This window comes from Rattus rattus, chromosome 9, assembly GCF_011064425.1.
Source record: "Rattus rattus isolate New Zealand chromosome 9, Rrattus_CSIRO_v1, whole genome shotgun sequence".
In the NCBI taxonomy this organism is placed as follows: Eukaryota; Metazoa; Chordata; class Mammalia; order Rodentia; family Muridae; genus Rattus; species Rattus rattus.
In genome coordinates, this window is record NC_046162.1 from 32,281,952 (window position 1) to 32,298,359 (window position 16,408).

Below are 16,408 nucleotides of genomic sequence, written 5' to 3' on the forward strand. Positions count from 1 at the left end.
ATTAAGCAAAGGAATACTACAGGTTAGGGTGTTTGTTTGTTTTAAACAAAAGCTAGATGTAGGATTTAAGACAGGATTGTAGCCTTGACCAGTCTGGGACTCATTTAGACCACGCTGGCTTTGAACTCAGAGACCCACCTGCCTCTGCTTCCCAAATGCCAGGATTAAAGGCTGCTCTACCATGCCTAGCTTAGTTGTAGGAACGTTATCCATGGCTATTAATATCACAGGAAGACAACATTTAGCAGAAGCTAAAACTCTAAAGCTTTTGTTTTTGAAGAATATTAGTATGTTTTCCTTTTGATTTATATTGAAGTGTTGACTGGACCACACGTGTAGTGCCTGGTGACTTAAAGGGACACGTGTTGGATCTCCTGCTAGAACTGGAGTTAACAGCCAGCTGTCAGCTACCAAATTGGTGTTGGGAACAGAATCCAGGTCTTCCAGGAGCAGCCAATGCTCTTAACCATTGAGCTGTCTGTATTTTTAACTGTACTGTTTGTGTATACAGTCAGAAGAGTTCTCCGATGCCAGAAGTGTTGGATGCCCCTAGAGTTACAGTAGGTGACTCGCTTGATGTTAGCGCTGGGAACTGAGTTTGGGTCCTCTGCAAGAGTAGTACATGCTCATATTTACTGAGTCACCTCTCCAGCCTGCTTCATTTGCTTGGGTATCAGGGTGATAATACTGAATTTATAAGTGGGGCAAGTTTCCTCTCTCTCTCTCTCTCTCTCTCTCTCTCTCTCTCTCTCTCTCTCTCTCTCTCTCTCTCTCACACACACAAAACTTACTTTAAAAACACATAAAGAATTAAAATTTCAGACTTTTTAAAAGTCTGTTGGAATTTCCTGTGAAACCACCCAGGCCCGAGCTCTTCTTTCCAGAGTTTATTTTGCATTCCCCACTACTTGTTATAAATCTACTCAGATTTTAAGTTTCTCTATTCCTTTTTTGAGATGGTATGCGGCATTCCTCAATATTCCTGTTTTCCTGAGGTTGGTAGTAATGTCCTTTTAGTATCTAAATTTAATAACGACTTTTTTTCTCTTCTGCCAACCTGTATACTCATGAACTTTGCTCATCTTTCTGAAGACCCAGCATAGGTAACTTTTAGCTTTCTGATTTCTATTCTTCATCCATACTTCTGTTTTACTCATTTCTTCCTACTTCCTGCTTTGGCTTGCCCTGGCATTAGGTCATTTCCCTCTTTAATGTCTTTGCATTGTAACCTCCCTCTCTGCATTGTTCTGTGTTCCCTGCTTTGATGTTATTTTTTTTTTTATTCATTTCAGAGAATTTTGCTTTGGCTTTTCTTTTATCCACTGGCTTTTCTGGTGTTAACTTCCACTTATTTTTGAATTCTCCAATTTCATGTCACTAACTAGATTCACTTTTGTATGAGTTCAAACTATCCCATGTGTAGTTGAGAAGACAAGCACTCTATTCCTGTCTCACTCGTTTATTAGATCTGAGTTACAGCACTGATTTTCTTCCTTATATCCTGTCCCGTTTTGGTTCTGACAGTCTTCCTATGCTGTGCACTATCTGGTGGTGCTGGCCATTGGCAGCCCAGCATTTGAGTGTTCCACTATGATTGCTCTGTTACCCAATTTCTCATCGTTGACTTCAGTCCACTACTTCAGAGCTCTGTGGTCTGATGTGATCATTACAAACAATTCCTTAGTTTCTGGTAAGGATTTAAGCCTGTATTGTCTGGCTGGCGTCACCACTTGGTTATGTGACAGTTTTCACCTGCTTATTGTCAATCCACTGTATCTTTATTCCTAAAACAGGTCCTGTAGACAGCGTGTATTTATGTGGGTGTGTGTATTTATGTGGGCCTTAACTCAGGCCCTCAAACTTTTGCAGCAAGTGCTTTACTCACTGAGCCATTGTCCCAGCCAAATTGAAAAGAAAAAAAAAAAAAAGTTTTTTAAAACCTGGAGATTCTGGGGTTGGGGATTTAGATCAGTGGTAGAGGGCTTGCCTAGCAAGCGAAAGGCCCTGGGTTCGGTCCCCAGCTCCTAAAAAAAAAGAAAAGAAAAGAGAGAAAAAAAAAAAAAAAGCAAACCTGGAGATTCTAAAGATAAAACAAAGTGTGCCATGGGCATGAATGTCCTTGGAGAGCTTTGGTCTCCCTGGAACTGGAATGACAGGTAGTTTAAAACTACCATGTGGATGCTGGGAATTAAACCCAGGTCCTTGGCATGGGTCCTTATTGCTGAGCCATCTCTCCAGCCCTTCAATCAGCTGACCTTCTGTGGCACCAGGCAAGTCTTGTGCTTGGGGCCAACTGCAAAGCTTGCACTTTCATAAGACAGTCAGTCGGTCTTCTCATAACTTTGCCACAATAATTTCCCTATCAAATCACTTTCCACCCAACATGCCATTTTCCCTAGTGCAGTATGAGCCCCTTTATAAAAGCTGGTTGACCCAGAAGCCGTGATCTGTTTTTTGTTTTTTGGGTTTTTGTTTTGTTTTGTTTTTTAAGCTTCTCGTTTGACATTTTGGCCTCATAAGATGCTTTTGTTTTTTCCATGACAGGGTTCTCCGTGTAGCCCTAGAACTCACTCTGTAGATCAGGCTGGCCTTGAATTCAAAAATCCACCTGCCTCTGCCTTCCAGCTGGAGTGCTGAGATTAATGTTATAATATGCATTTCTGGGGCAAATATTGATACTGTTCATGCCTTTAATCCTACCCTTTTATACAACAAAGGTTTTTTTCTCTGCTATAGCAAACTGTCTTCATGCAGATTTTTGTGACACACCCAGTTTTCACTAGTCTTGATATGGTAATAACTTTGCACATCCAAGTTCTGTATTAAAACCAATTCTAATTTCCCCACACTTGTAAATTTAAAGGGGGGCAATACATACACAGGAACTACTGAGCTATACTCATCGTTCCCTTGCCATCTGCAGACTAATGAGATGCTTGCATATAACACAAGTAAGCAACGTGGCAGCTCCCTTCCTTGCACATGCAGGGTCCTATAAAGATGAGCCCTGGGGGCCAGAGACACAGATGGCCCAGCAGTTCACAGCACTTGCCCCTCTTTCAGACTTGAGTTTCAATCCCAGCACCCGTCAGGAAGTGCTCCTATAAACATGCTCAACTTATTATATTAAGGAATCTTTTTTAGGGGCTGGAGAGATGACTCAGCAGTTAAGAGCACTGGCTGCTCTTCCAGAGGTCCTGAGTTCAATTTCCAGCAACCACATTGTGGCTCACAAACATCTGTAATGGGATCCAATGCCCTCTTCTAGTGTGTCTGAAGACAGCTACAGCGTAGTCATATACATAAATAAAATCTTTAAAAGAAAAAAAATTTAAAAGTCAAGCTTCATAAATAACAAAAGCTATTTCATGGTGATCTGTCACAGAGCCAGGTTTCAAGTCATTAAAAGCTGTGGGTGGCTGAGGCACAGAGCTAATTCCTCGAAGAAACTCATTTCAAATTCTTGGATTGCTTTGATCGTGTCAAGGGTTACTTTTTCCTTAAAGGCCCCCCACCCACTCCCTTTCTGTATGCACACATGTGCCATGGACACTTCCTGCTCACCTTTCACGTGAGCCATACTGAAGCTAGCAGTTGGTAACTAATTGGTCTCATTATTTCCATCTCTCCTCCAAAGTGCTGCTTACAGCAGTATTTCCAGATTTCTTTGGAAAAAAAAAATAAATCAAGGAGTAAAGGGGCACTGGAAGTGGACTGCAGCTAAATTCTGTGTTCAAGGAGATAACCAGATGAACGATATTAAATGGAATTAAAGGAGTGTTGACTTCTGGGACAAGATCCCACCCAACTAAGCTTCCATCTTGTGAAAGGAAATTTGAGAAACGCTTAAGTCCAGGTAGGTACAGTGGTCCACTACGCCCCATTCAAATCCTCATGTGGCTTTTTACACTCATAAAAAACAAAGTTCAAACTTCCCATGTGGCTCAGGTCCTCCATGAGCTTGGACCACATCATATGCCAAATTCACCCAACAGTCATAGACAGTCCATGAAGGCTTTTAAAACAAATTCTTTTGTTCCTCTGCGAAATGAATTCTCAGTCCTTCAAAACATAGCCGCAAAGTCACCTCTTGACCCATGCAAGCAGTTGCTCCTTCGTATGCATGTGGCACTTACTACATTAGGTTATGACGACAAACAAGGCAGAGATGATTCCTGTAAATCTCTCCACTAAGCATAATACTGCAATTCAAAATGACTGTTCATCAATGCAACAACAAAGTTGCCTTAACCCCCATTCATCAAGGTGTATCAACATCCCAAGAGCTCTCCCAACTCCTGTTCGCTGAGTCTGAGCCCAGAGGTCTGGGCTCACTTGGCCAGCAGTGATGGCAGGCTGGAGAATAGTGACAAGTTACTGAAGTTGCCACAGGTCATAGTGGACAGAAAAAGGTTTGTCCTGACAGCTCCAATGTAAATTTAACAACTATGGGGTATAGTAGTTTAAGTTTGCAATTCAAAGAAAACAAGAACACTGCCATCTCCTTGTTCCTATGATTAGAAGTGGTAAAGGTGCTCAGGAGTCTGGAGAAAGGGCTTTGACAGCACCATTACCCAGCAGTCGGCCTATTTCCCAGGTACAGAGAGACTTGCAAGTTACATTCCTTCTAAGAACTTAGAACTTGATTGGGGACTAATGTACTTACAAAGAGGCCCCAAAATCTGCCAAAAATTCTAGTATGAGCTGGCTTTTACAACATATTTTCTTCTAAATACATGTGAGATTAGAACTGTCTCTACCAGGAGTGGCAGAGTTCACCTTTAATCCCAGTACTTGGGAGGGGAGGCAGAGGCTGATCACAGGATCTCTTTAATCTCTATAGTAACTGTCTCTAACAGCGAATCATCATAAATTTAAACTCAAAAGGGGGATTTTTCAATATACATTAACACCGCTACCTAAAAGCTGAAAATACATTTCCAGCTCATATTTTAGATACTATTCCCTCAAAAAAACACGAGTTAGAATTTACAAACTATACTTAGTTTTTACACTTACTTGCTTATGACGAATTTTTGACTCGGGTTTATATAACGTGTGTTTACTCTAAGAACCTAACATCATTCTCTCTACATTTTTTAAAACATTTTTTTCAGCGTGCATACAGTAGTCATTCCTCCCTCTCCTTTTAAGAGGGATGACTGGAAGCCACAATCCTTCTGCCTCAGCCTCCTGAATATGGAAATAATTATCATAACCTCAACACAATATTTGCTACTATATTTAAAATCATTTATTTAAAATATATACCAATGTCCTTCCATAACATGAGCCTGTTTTTATAGGTATATGGTAACAAAAAACCCTAAAATGTAAAAGGAGCACCCAGAACCTAAATACAAAATTGAACTTTGGCAAAGATGAATGTTATAGAATGACAGTCAACGGGGAAAGGTGTTCACACCATTCCACTGTACCATGTCTCTGATCCCACTCACCTTCGCCCCAAGGGTGAACTGTAACTGTCCCAGAGGACTCTGACCGATACCTGTTTGGAAGCCTCCATGCTACAGCTGCACAAACTACACTTTTAAAATATTTGAAACAGATATTGAATTTATTGGTTGGCTATGAGTAGGAAAATACATCGGTAAGGAAAAGAGACCCTGTATATAAATATAATACTAGCTAGTTACAATTTGACCAAGAATCCCACTGAAAAGAACAGTAAAAGCCCTTGTTACCACCAGTCCACATGGTGTAAATTCAGTTTCTCATCACCCTTATCAAAGAGCTGCCTAGGCAGATATGACGTTCTTGAGCTTAGTGCAGAAAGTGTGCTGGGTTTTGTTACACGAATGGTAAACAAGAGTTAGTCCAGTGCATTACACCATATAATGTACTGTGAATAGACTACTCTACTTTAGACACTACATCAACATACCAGTTTTTAAAAGTTATGTAACCAAAAGGAACAAAGCGAACATCTTAAAATACTGCTTGTGGTTGGAGACACCTGCTTATGTTCTCTAAATTATCTGCAACACCTGTGGTCCTGGATATTATGGCTGACTCTCGGAAGACAAACTCCTCTAATTGTCTTGCCTGGGTTGGCTTTGGCCTACATATGACATGACCACCAAACTTCAGAGTCAGTTTAAATAGTGAAAAAGTGGAACTCTAAACCATGAGTGCTATTATGAGAAAATGGAATCTTAGAGGTTTCAATTATAATTTAAAGATTTAGAAGTGCATTCTACCCAATTTAATTATGTTTTTAGGTTTCAAAGTGCTAATATGAAATGAATTTTCCTAGTTGACACCAAATCAAATCAAAGTACAAACAAAAACGAAATTTTTGGAGATGCCTATGTTCTGGGATTATTAAAGCTGCAATCAACAATTTACTTCTAGAACTTCAGTTTATACTATGCCATAAATTAATTTCAACGAACATTATTTAAATTCTCAAAGCATAAATAATTACCACCAATACTGTAAACTGTACTTCATAAGATTTACAAAGATTTGAGTGCCTCCAATCTGCATCTTTAGAAAGGGAAACATATTCCAAACATTCTGTAAAACACTCCTAAGATGTATTTATCATCAAGAACACTGAAATTACATTATAGCAAAACATTACATATATTTATTACAGAATTTTTCAAAAATCTGTATCTTTCAAAATAATCTACATTATGAAAACAGACTAATTTTATGCATTTTAAGAAGTATAGGTTCTTGGAAATTATTTTGGACACAAAGAATTTAAAACATAAAACCTTGCTTAACAAAGTATCAGTCTATTTTGGTGTGAACATTTATTCTCAATAGATTCAAAATATTTTTCTTTTGAAGATTATACTTGTAAATCTACACTCTCCGTTCAACTCACCACTATCTAACCCAGGTGGGGATGTTCAAACTGACCCACAGAATGCAGTACGCCTAAAAGAGGCAAAACAAGTACTTTCAAGACATAACAGGCAATTAATTATATCTCACTATGCTGCCCCCAGATTCAAATATAGTGTAGACAGTTACAAATACAGATGAATGTTCTCTGTAAAGCTCAAACCTTTAGCATCTAACAAGTGCACTCTAGTTCCAGCATCCATGAAAGGAATACGTCTTCCACTAACAAATGCAAAAATGAGTAAGTGCTCCTCCCCACTCCTCACACCACACTCTCTGGACCTGTGCTTCTCTTAGCAGGTCACAGGAAAAGTGGATTCCTCAGTCCCATCAGTCCAACCAGCTCCAGTTCACCTTCACTGGAAATTGTCATGATGCACACTACCAACACAGTGTTTACGAAAATCGAGTCAACACATCTTATATTCACACTTTACAAGAAAGAGACAAAGACAGAGACAAGGGGGTGGGGGAAAGACAGGACAAAAAGCCATTAGAAGTTATGTACTGGTTCTACACCAACCTGCTGATTACAAACTGGGTGCGTTTGGTGCCAGCACAACTTAAACAAAGTAAAAACCCACAACAAACAAACCCAACATTACAATTAAGATTAAACAAACAAAACAAAAAACCTTAAAGAAAAAACAAGGTCCAAGACAGATTCAAGATCAAGACCTTCTAGAGAATTTTTTAAAAAGAAAAAAATTCATTTATTTAAACAGTATGTAATTTTATTTCCTCTTAAAAACAGCATAAGCAATTAAATGTCTTCTCATAAAATTTTGAGTCATCCAAAATGGCTCAGTCTCTGTATAAAACTGTTAACACGCAACAGTTCACTTTAGTGCCACGCGGCGTCCTTCTGCTCCACTGCCTGCAGTTGAAACAAAAGCAGCCAGACAAGTTCCCTCTGAATTCATTTGATTTTGAGAGAACTAACGACCGAGAACAGAACATATACAAGTTAACTTTGTAAAGTTAAAAGTGACTTTAATCTCTAATCTACTAATGGCACTATGGGCAAAATATAGGGTACAGTATAACTTTTATCTTGGTCGACATACTAAAATTCCTTAGTCACTTTAAAAATGATCCAAACAATTGTCTTAGGGTAACTGTTTTGAAAATGCGTCTAATTTATACTGCTTCATAAACAGAAAATTACTCTTCTTAAAAAAAGGAATGATTTTTTTAAAAAACATTAAGAGAATAAGGAATACACATGATAGTGGCACTCTGGACGCAATGACACCAAGAAGCAGTGCTTGGGTCTGGGGAGCAAAGACCCAGGACCCAGGAACATGTTCCAGAATGTGCTATCCAGCGCTTTACAACGAGGAAAAGCCACAGCTCATACAAAAGCATTTCCATAAAATTCTCACAAATGTTAGTTTTTAAAAATATAAAAGATGCACAGATTTTCTCTGCATGCACAGGCAGTGCTCGGTGAGGACAAATCTAGGCAGGCACAGTGGAGACAGAACAGAAATGTCTCAGAAAGGACGACTTAGAAGCTGTACCTAAGCAGCTGTAATTTTTTAACATAAAAAGTGAAAGACTTAAAAATAGCAGAATGTACATATGTCAACTGTCATATTCAGTCCATTAAATGCCTACACATCAGCTTATCTGTCCTGGTACAAAGTTTCCATAGAAATCCAGGAATTCATACATAAGTTGCCTCTGGTCCAAGAAAATATCCCAAGGTCTAAGCAAACTTACATTTAAAGAGTAATGTTTTCAATTTAAAAATAAAGTAGTATAAAAGGGCTAACAAAACCCTAACAGTGCAAATCACTGCAGAGAAAGTCTGATGCAACTTTGTTACCAGCTGGCCTTCAGAACACAGGACACAGGTTAAAAAAAATTAGCCTTAGTTTACAATACAATTGTTTTCGATTTTGCTTTTTTTAGTAGAAAACTTCATAAATCAGGTCTTCTGTGGATCATATACAATCATAAAGGCTAAATTCAAATTCTACATTTTACAAACAAGTCTGAAAAAAAAAGGAGTAAAGTCTGGAAGAACGGTCTCTGATGTTACTACTGGCCTCAGAGAACAGTGCTGTGGACTTCTGTGCAAACACACGCTGTTCACACATCTTCCTATTTCAAGGCATGACAATACACATTGGAGAGAAGAAACAGGAAAATTATTTGTAACAAATTAAAAGATAGGTGTAAACACACCAGTCCCTGTCTAGCAGTATATGAAGTACACTGGGCTCAGAATCTGTCTGTTGCTAGCACCTGGCTTTCATACTATATCCTTTATCAAATAACCAGACTGAAAATCCAAATGATCATTGAGAAAAATCCCTAGTGGCCATACCTCACTCCCCTATATTTAGATTTTCACGAGTTTACAAGTAAATCTGAGGTCCTCTGAAAGTACATGACTACCTCCTGCCAGGAAGGTGAATGCCATTAACTTGGGGCAGGAAAGGCAGTAAGAGCTCCAATTGTGCAAAAAGTGAGAAGTGGTCGGAGGGAATAAGTGGATGTGGGCAGCCGCTGATGTTATTCTCAACTAGCCAATGGTGGTCCAGAGGTCCCAGGATGGCTAAAGTATTCAGCTGAGGTTTAGAATAGAAGATGTAGTCAATTATACCCTGAAAAACAGCAATGAGAATGGTAAGCTCCACGGAAGAAAACACCGAAACACCAAACGTTTTTAAGATAGAGCCTTAGACATCTTATTTGGTAAACAAAAGCAATTTGCTAGCTTGAAGGAACGACAGTATGAGCAACCTCCAGCCCTACACAGGAAAAACATTAAACAAACAACCCTGCCAAAGTCGAATTCTGCAAAATCAGCCAGCCCTGGCTAGATAAGCTCTGTCCTAATGGCCTACAAGTTCCCATGTTCTTCTTGCCACCTGGCTAACTCCTTACCAAGCATCAAACCCTCCTAAGTCCTGCAGTCACCCCTTAATAACCTCCAACACTGGGCTCTTCCCTTGCTAATGCACACCCTCAAGTGTAAGGACATACTCATTTAAATTGTATTAAATGCCCCCTCAAAGGTCCAGATGTTAAAGGCTTGGTGCCCTAGGCAGTGCTACTGGGAGATGCCAAAAATCTTCGGGGAGGTCTTCAGGTCACTAGAAACACACATGTGAATAGGATTATGGGACCCCAACTCTCCTCTTCCTTTTCTGTTGTTTTTTTTTTTTTTTTTTTTTTTTTTTTCCTTACTGGCAACTAAGGTGAGCAATTTGCTCTGTCAAATGCTCTCACTATGATACTCTTTCCCAATATGGAGGTCCACAGCTATAGCACAACTTGATTATGTACAACAGCCTTAAAAAAAAAAAAAAAAAAAAAAGCCAAAATAAAACTTTAAAAAAAAGCAAGCATTTGTTTCAGTAACAAAGGCTATCTGACACAAGGTTTGCTTTTTTTAAGCTAAGTGTGGTGCTACACACTTGTAATGCCATCACTTAGGAAGATAAGAGGAGTAAGGATTTGAGGCAAATGTGGTCTATGTAGTGTGACCCTGTCTCAAACAAAAACAAGATCCTTTCCTACTGCATCAGAGTTGCCAAAGTGCAGGGCTACGTCCATTCTGTGTATACTCAGCACTACGAGGTAACACAGTACACAAAAATGAATCTGCTGATTTGGGGGCTCTCCTCCATTAACTTCACCTCCTTTCTCATGTGTTCTTGGTTAAGGACACTAAAGCATATTCAAGTGTTTTCTTCCTATCTTAGTTACAAAAGAACAAACAAAACAATAATTTCTTCTCTACTTTGTGGTTACTACCCTTGTCTTCCCATTAATCAACCTGCCTAAAAATCTAAACCATCACCCATATAAAAATGATAATTATTGAGAAAAGGTATCCATGCTGCAAACTATTAACTGTCTAATACAGCAACAGCGTAATACAGTATACAATATACTTTAGAGACCAAGACTAGGGACAAGCTTAATAACACTCGCCTAGGAGACATAAGACCCTGGATTCAATTCCCTACAAAACACAAAAAAGTACTTCTGTAAGGATAGCAAGATGGCTCAGTGGGTAAAGGCACTTGTCACTAAGTCTGACAACCTAAGTTCAATCCCTAGGGGACCATATAATGAAGAGAACCAACTCCAAGCTGCCCTCTGACATGAATACAAGCACTGTGGCAACATGAGCACACCCCCCATACATACCCCCCACACACACACGTTTAAAATGGCTAACATAAACCCCACTTTGGCATTCAAAGGTGTTCCAGTTACAGTGTGACAGAAGGATGGCTCCCTTCACCTGATGGCAAAGAACACACCACAGTGTCTCGCTTTTAGTGACCAGTATTTAAATGTCACAAGGGCAAAGAATAACCAATAACTGCCTTACTGCCACATTTCACCTGACTTTTCACTCTGGAAACCATTCTGCTAGGTTATCTAGAAAGACTGACACCAATCCCGTGCTTGTCCATAGATCAATGAACATTGCTGCCAAGTTAAGACTGCTCAGTTCCAGTCAGAGCACACACTGGTATTTAAGACTTAAGAAGTTACAGGACAAGCTGGTAAAAATGAGGTTTGAAAGCGTACCTTGAAATCAAATGTGTAATTCGTGTAAGGCATCAGGCCATTCTCATAGGCACTCTTTAACTTGAAACCATGTGTGATTCTTCCATTGGTCATCCCATTCTTCCCATTGCAGCTGAAGTTTGTAAGACTTTCATTGTACCTCAGTTCCTTAAAGTCTTTATGATTTGTTTCTACCCCACCAGTGCTCAAATACTCTACAACACCTAAACAAACAGAAATGTACTTATATTTGTCAAGTAAACTACACAGAAAACAAAATTCTTAATTTGTCATGATTTGCCCAAATTCATCCTTATGAAATTATAACACCCAAATATTTTACATTTGAGTTTGCTTAAAATCATCAAATAGATATCTTTCCAAATCCTTCCATAAAGCAGATAGCTAGAATATTCCTACTTAACTTCAGACTTAAGCAAGAACATCACAATCAAAATAGTATGCGTTTCCTCGTGTCCTCAACTATCCACAGGGCTACACAACCTGTTTTTGGGTTTTATGCGTCACCACCTCACCAAACAGTGGAACAGAATGTCTCATCAAGTAAGAGGGCAACTTCATTATTTTCTTAAATTCTTACTCATAAAGTAGGTTCTACAAATATATTTTAACTTTTATTAAAGTACCTAACATGAGCGGACATTTCCCTGCAGTGCTGTTAAAAAACATCCCTGTTCCCTCCAATATCTGCAACCAGAGAGTTGAGCAGCATGTGGAGCTGTCAGAGAAGCTCATCTCCTCAGCAGCAAGGCTTCCCAGACAGCCTGATGACTTGATGATGGTACAGGGTTAAGGGTCTAGAGATCTCTGGCACCTTTTGTTGCCCCTGAAAACAAATTTTAAGTTTCTTCCTCAGGGCTCTATCTGTTTGCCACAGTAATAATGTATTCTCATATTTGTCAACTATCAACACAGCACTGCATTATATGCAGTCACGCTGTATCACACATGTTACATACACACATTGTTAGATGAGAGCAAGAACAAAGAGCTGGAGCACAGTGAACTAATTTGCTACTAAAAGGGACCTGGTTTATTCTCTGTGCCAGCCATAAGATGTATTTAACAAAACCAGGCTTTCGGAGCCCCGCTTTAGGACAAAAATCAAGAATTTTGCTCTTTTGCCTTATCATATAAAACAAAAAAGATAAGTTCATATCTGTATGATAAAAGGTCTTAACTTCTATCTAAGATGTACTTTGTACTTTTTAATGAAAGTCACCAGAAGAAACAAGATTTGGAGCTTGGCGGTATGGTGACATGTGTCCTGTGGTTATACCTATTTAGGAAGATTTCCTGAGTCTAAAATCCAGCCTCAAAAGAAAAAGAAAAAGGAGAAAAAAAAAAAAGGAGGTGGCGTGAAGAAGCAGGGAAGGGAGATCACAGACTGAATGAGCAACACTTATCATCGCATCGCGTCCACAGGTTTCTATAACACTACTTCAAATCGGGCTCTTCCCCTCTGCCTATCCTATTAAAAAAAACTATAAAACCTGTACGCAGCTGCCACTACAAAATGAAATTCCCTTTATACTTAATTCTGAATTATAAAAACAAAAAATCTCTCCCCACTACATTGCAGAGCTGGTGAGATGGCTCAGCAGTGAAGGTGCTTGTCCTAAAGCCTGATGACCCGAGTTCTACCTTCAAAACTCAGAGTGTAGACAGGGAGGATCAACTGCACAAAGTTGTTCTTTGATCCTTATGAAAACCTTGACATGCACATGCATACTAGGTTTAAAAAAAACATTATAAATAAAAAACTAGCTGCATTCCATATAAAATATTACTTTTCTCACCAGAGTCTGGCAAAGAATTCAGATCTGCACATAACACAAGTGGAATAGTTCCACATTCTCCCAATACACTGGATTTGAGGCTCCGAGAGGCTTTATCAATAATATTCTTCACTTCTGAAAGGAACATCATAGTTTGCACCAACTTCACGTCTGAGTATTCAGGGTCCCAATGCATATGAGCATTAGCCACAAGAATAAGTTGTTTTTCTGTTCCCAGATGTGGTTTTCCAGCTATATTAGATAAAAATACAACAGACAAAATGTGCTCATTAGTCTATAGCTTATTACAGCATCTAAAAACAACTGAAATTTCAGAAGAGAATCTAATGTACCTAGTGATTTCCCACCAATCAGTGAACCTGACATACAACATAGCTAAGGACTGGATTTCTAGATCTTTTCGGTACTCCAGCACTACAGCCTACCTGGACAGAGGCAGCCATGTCAGCCATTGTTAGATGCACTAAATCAAGTCATCATGTTAAATCTAAATTCTCTTAGATATGCACTTTTCAGCAGTTTTTAATTCTTTGGCCTTTTTATTTCCTTAGGAACTGGAAAGTGAGCACAGACCTTGTGCATACTCTACAAATACTAGCACTGAGACGTGATCCTCAGTCACTAGATTTTATCTTTACATTAAATATCACAAATTCCACAACAAAGAATAGCAAAGAATTCAGATCTGCACCTAACACAAGCAGAATAGTTCCACATTCTCTCAATAGACTGGACATGAGGCTCCAAGAGGCTTTATCAAAAATATTCTTCACTTCTTAGAGGAACATCATAGTTCGTACCAACTTCAGTAATGGAAGCTTCAGTTCTCGGCATCTAAGCCATTATATATAATCCTTTTCCTTCCCAAACTCTAAGTCAGTCAGGAAGACCGACTTATAAAAAGTTAGCTTTACCAAACACCCTTGCTGACAAAAAATCAAGGGAACATACTGAATTCTTATCCCTGAGCAATTGTTTCAATTACTATTAAAACATCTATTTTTCTTTATGCCTTTCCAAGGTTGTAAATTTTGAGAGCAACGTTTCTCTCATCTTTAGCACTGTGATAGAGAAAACGATGTATGACATTTTACAATAGACTAATACTCACTGAATTTCTTCAGGTGTTGGACCAGACTACTAAACATATACTGAGATTTCTGTTTTGAAGGTATCTACTCCAAACTATTAAATTTGGGAAGATAGGAATGTCAATTTACAGGCAGTGAAGCCATCACTCACATGACATTTCAATCAATTCCTTTCGAAGTTCTAGCAGTACGGCAACTCCAATGTTATCCTTTGTCATGACTCTGTTCAACATAGCTTCAGACCCTTCTGAATTCGCCATTGCTAGCTGATTAAATTCAACCGTGTGTTTCTGAACCAAAGTAAATCTGAAACAAAGCATAAACATGGGATCAGAAATGCAGTCCATTAGCTCTGAGGGAAAAGCCCTCCTCGAAAACCTTATAACCAGATACAAAAATCACTTCAGTCATAAGAGTGGAAAATCCATCACAGTGCCAAGCTCCCCAAATTTACTTAAGGTTATTTCCAGTCTAACTTGGCTTGTTTTGTGTTACTGAGATCAAACTCAGGATGCATATTAGGCAAATTCTCTAACACTAGTGTATATCACCAGATGCGAAACACTGATGTATGTTTCCACACTTCAAACAATGATGTACACTCCCAGACCTCAGAGTTCCTTTCCGTTTGTTTCTGACTTACAAGTAAGACCTGGAAACACCTTTACTACTCAGTACAGTGTAGTGGTCATGTTTAACATCACTGCTGATATTTCAACTCATAATTTTTAAATCATTATTTTCCAAAATATAGTTTTCCAAGAGGGAAGGTTACTTGCAAAATATTTCAATATTTTAGCAGCAAAATTAAATCTGTAGTAAACCACCCAAAGAAACAGTAGTGGTCTCAATATGTCCTCAAAACAAGTTATTTCAAACAAAGACAAGACCCTTTAATTTTAAATAGTTGTTTTCTTCAATAATAATATGGCACTTCATTCTCTTATTTACCAATTAATTGCTACATCCTCTGCTCCACCCAGCAAATATTGAGGACACTATCCTATTTTTTAAAAAATGAGATAGGCTTACTTTTCAGTCTTGAAGAATATTGCACAGCCATCAACATGCTTTCTTTCCTGTTCAGACATAGTCCTAGCTCGAGACTTAGGACTAAAGAATCCATTATAGCCACGTTCTTTCAGTTCTACCAGAAAAAAACTGTAATACTGCTCTGTTTCAACTTCCTGAAAAATCATAACCAGCAAAGTTACTTCAAAGATACAGACCTGCCCTACACATTAACCCCATATGTACAGCCGGAAATATTTGTCAACAGACCAAGTTACAGATCAAAGAGTATCTTCAAAATGTAATTTATCTAAAACCAATCAGAAGACTTTATTGTACCAGTTGCTAATACTAGTTCTTTATAGTTTAGAAGTAAAATGAAAGACATAGAACTGGAGATGGCTCAGAAGTTTAGAGCACCTGTTCCAGAGGTCCTGAGTTCAATTCCCAGCAACCACATGGTGGCTCACAACCATCTGTAATGGAATCTGATGCCCTCTTCTGGTGAGTCTGAAGACAGCTACAGTGTTCTCGTATGCATAAAATAATAATAAATAAATTTTTTTAAAAAGTAAAAGATATATACACCCACACATGTATATTTAGGTCTTAGAACAAGACCTAAATATAGGTCTTGTTGCTGGAACAAGAACCATACAAGAAGGAATTGTGGTTGTCACAGATTGTAATTCTAGACCCAGAAAAAGAAAGCAAACTGACCAAAACTGTATTAATTATTGTAAGATTTGGGCTAAAAAGCCTAGGTTACAGTGCAGACAGTCCAATTGTTTTCTACTTCACCATAATTTTTCTATTAACAGTACTGGTAAAGTAAGAATATATCCAGATAATGGCACAATTTCAGTAACTTTACCACCCAATTCAAATGCAGTACAAAGGAATACTGGACAAAGGAGTAAAGTTATTATCAGTGTTTAAAACCTAGATGAACCCATTTGCTTTAATATGACAGCACAGAAGGCTGCACAGCGAGACAGTTGATTTTTTTCAGAATTCACCCAAACCATAAAAGGCCAGGATTTTAAGGGCTGCTGAAGCTAGCATTTC

The 16,408-nt window shown here is 38.6% G+C and overlaps 1 protein-coding gene across 4 annotated transcripts in view; it reads right to left on the reverse strand.

Annotated features, from left to right (window-relative positions):
* Positions 1–5,557: 5,557 nt before the first annotated feature.
* The window catches only part of Cnot6 (CCR4-NOT transcription complex subunit 6), a 40,704-nt gene continuing 29,853 nt past the window's right edge, over positions 5,558–16,408 (reverse strand). For all 4 annotated transcript variants that reach the window (XM_032914579.1, XM_032914578.1, XM_032914577.1 and 1 more), the window contains exons 8-12: positions 15,362–15,516; positions 14,481–14,635; positions 13,239–13,469; positions 11,440–11,642; positions 5,558–9,494 (exon numbers count right to left, since the gene is read on the reverse strand). In XM_032914579.1, the coding sequence (XP_032770470.1) occupies positions 9,282–9,494; positions 11,440–11,642; positions 13,239–13,469; positions 14,481–14,635; positions 15,362–15,516 (957 nt within the window). In that variant the 3' untranslated portion in view covers positions 5,558–9,281. The remainder of the gene's footprint in view (positions 9,495–11,439; positions 11,643–13,238; positions 13,470–14,480; positions 14,636–15,361; positions 15,517–16,408) is intronic.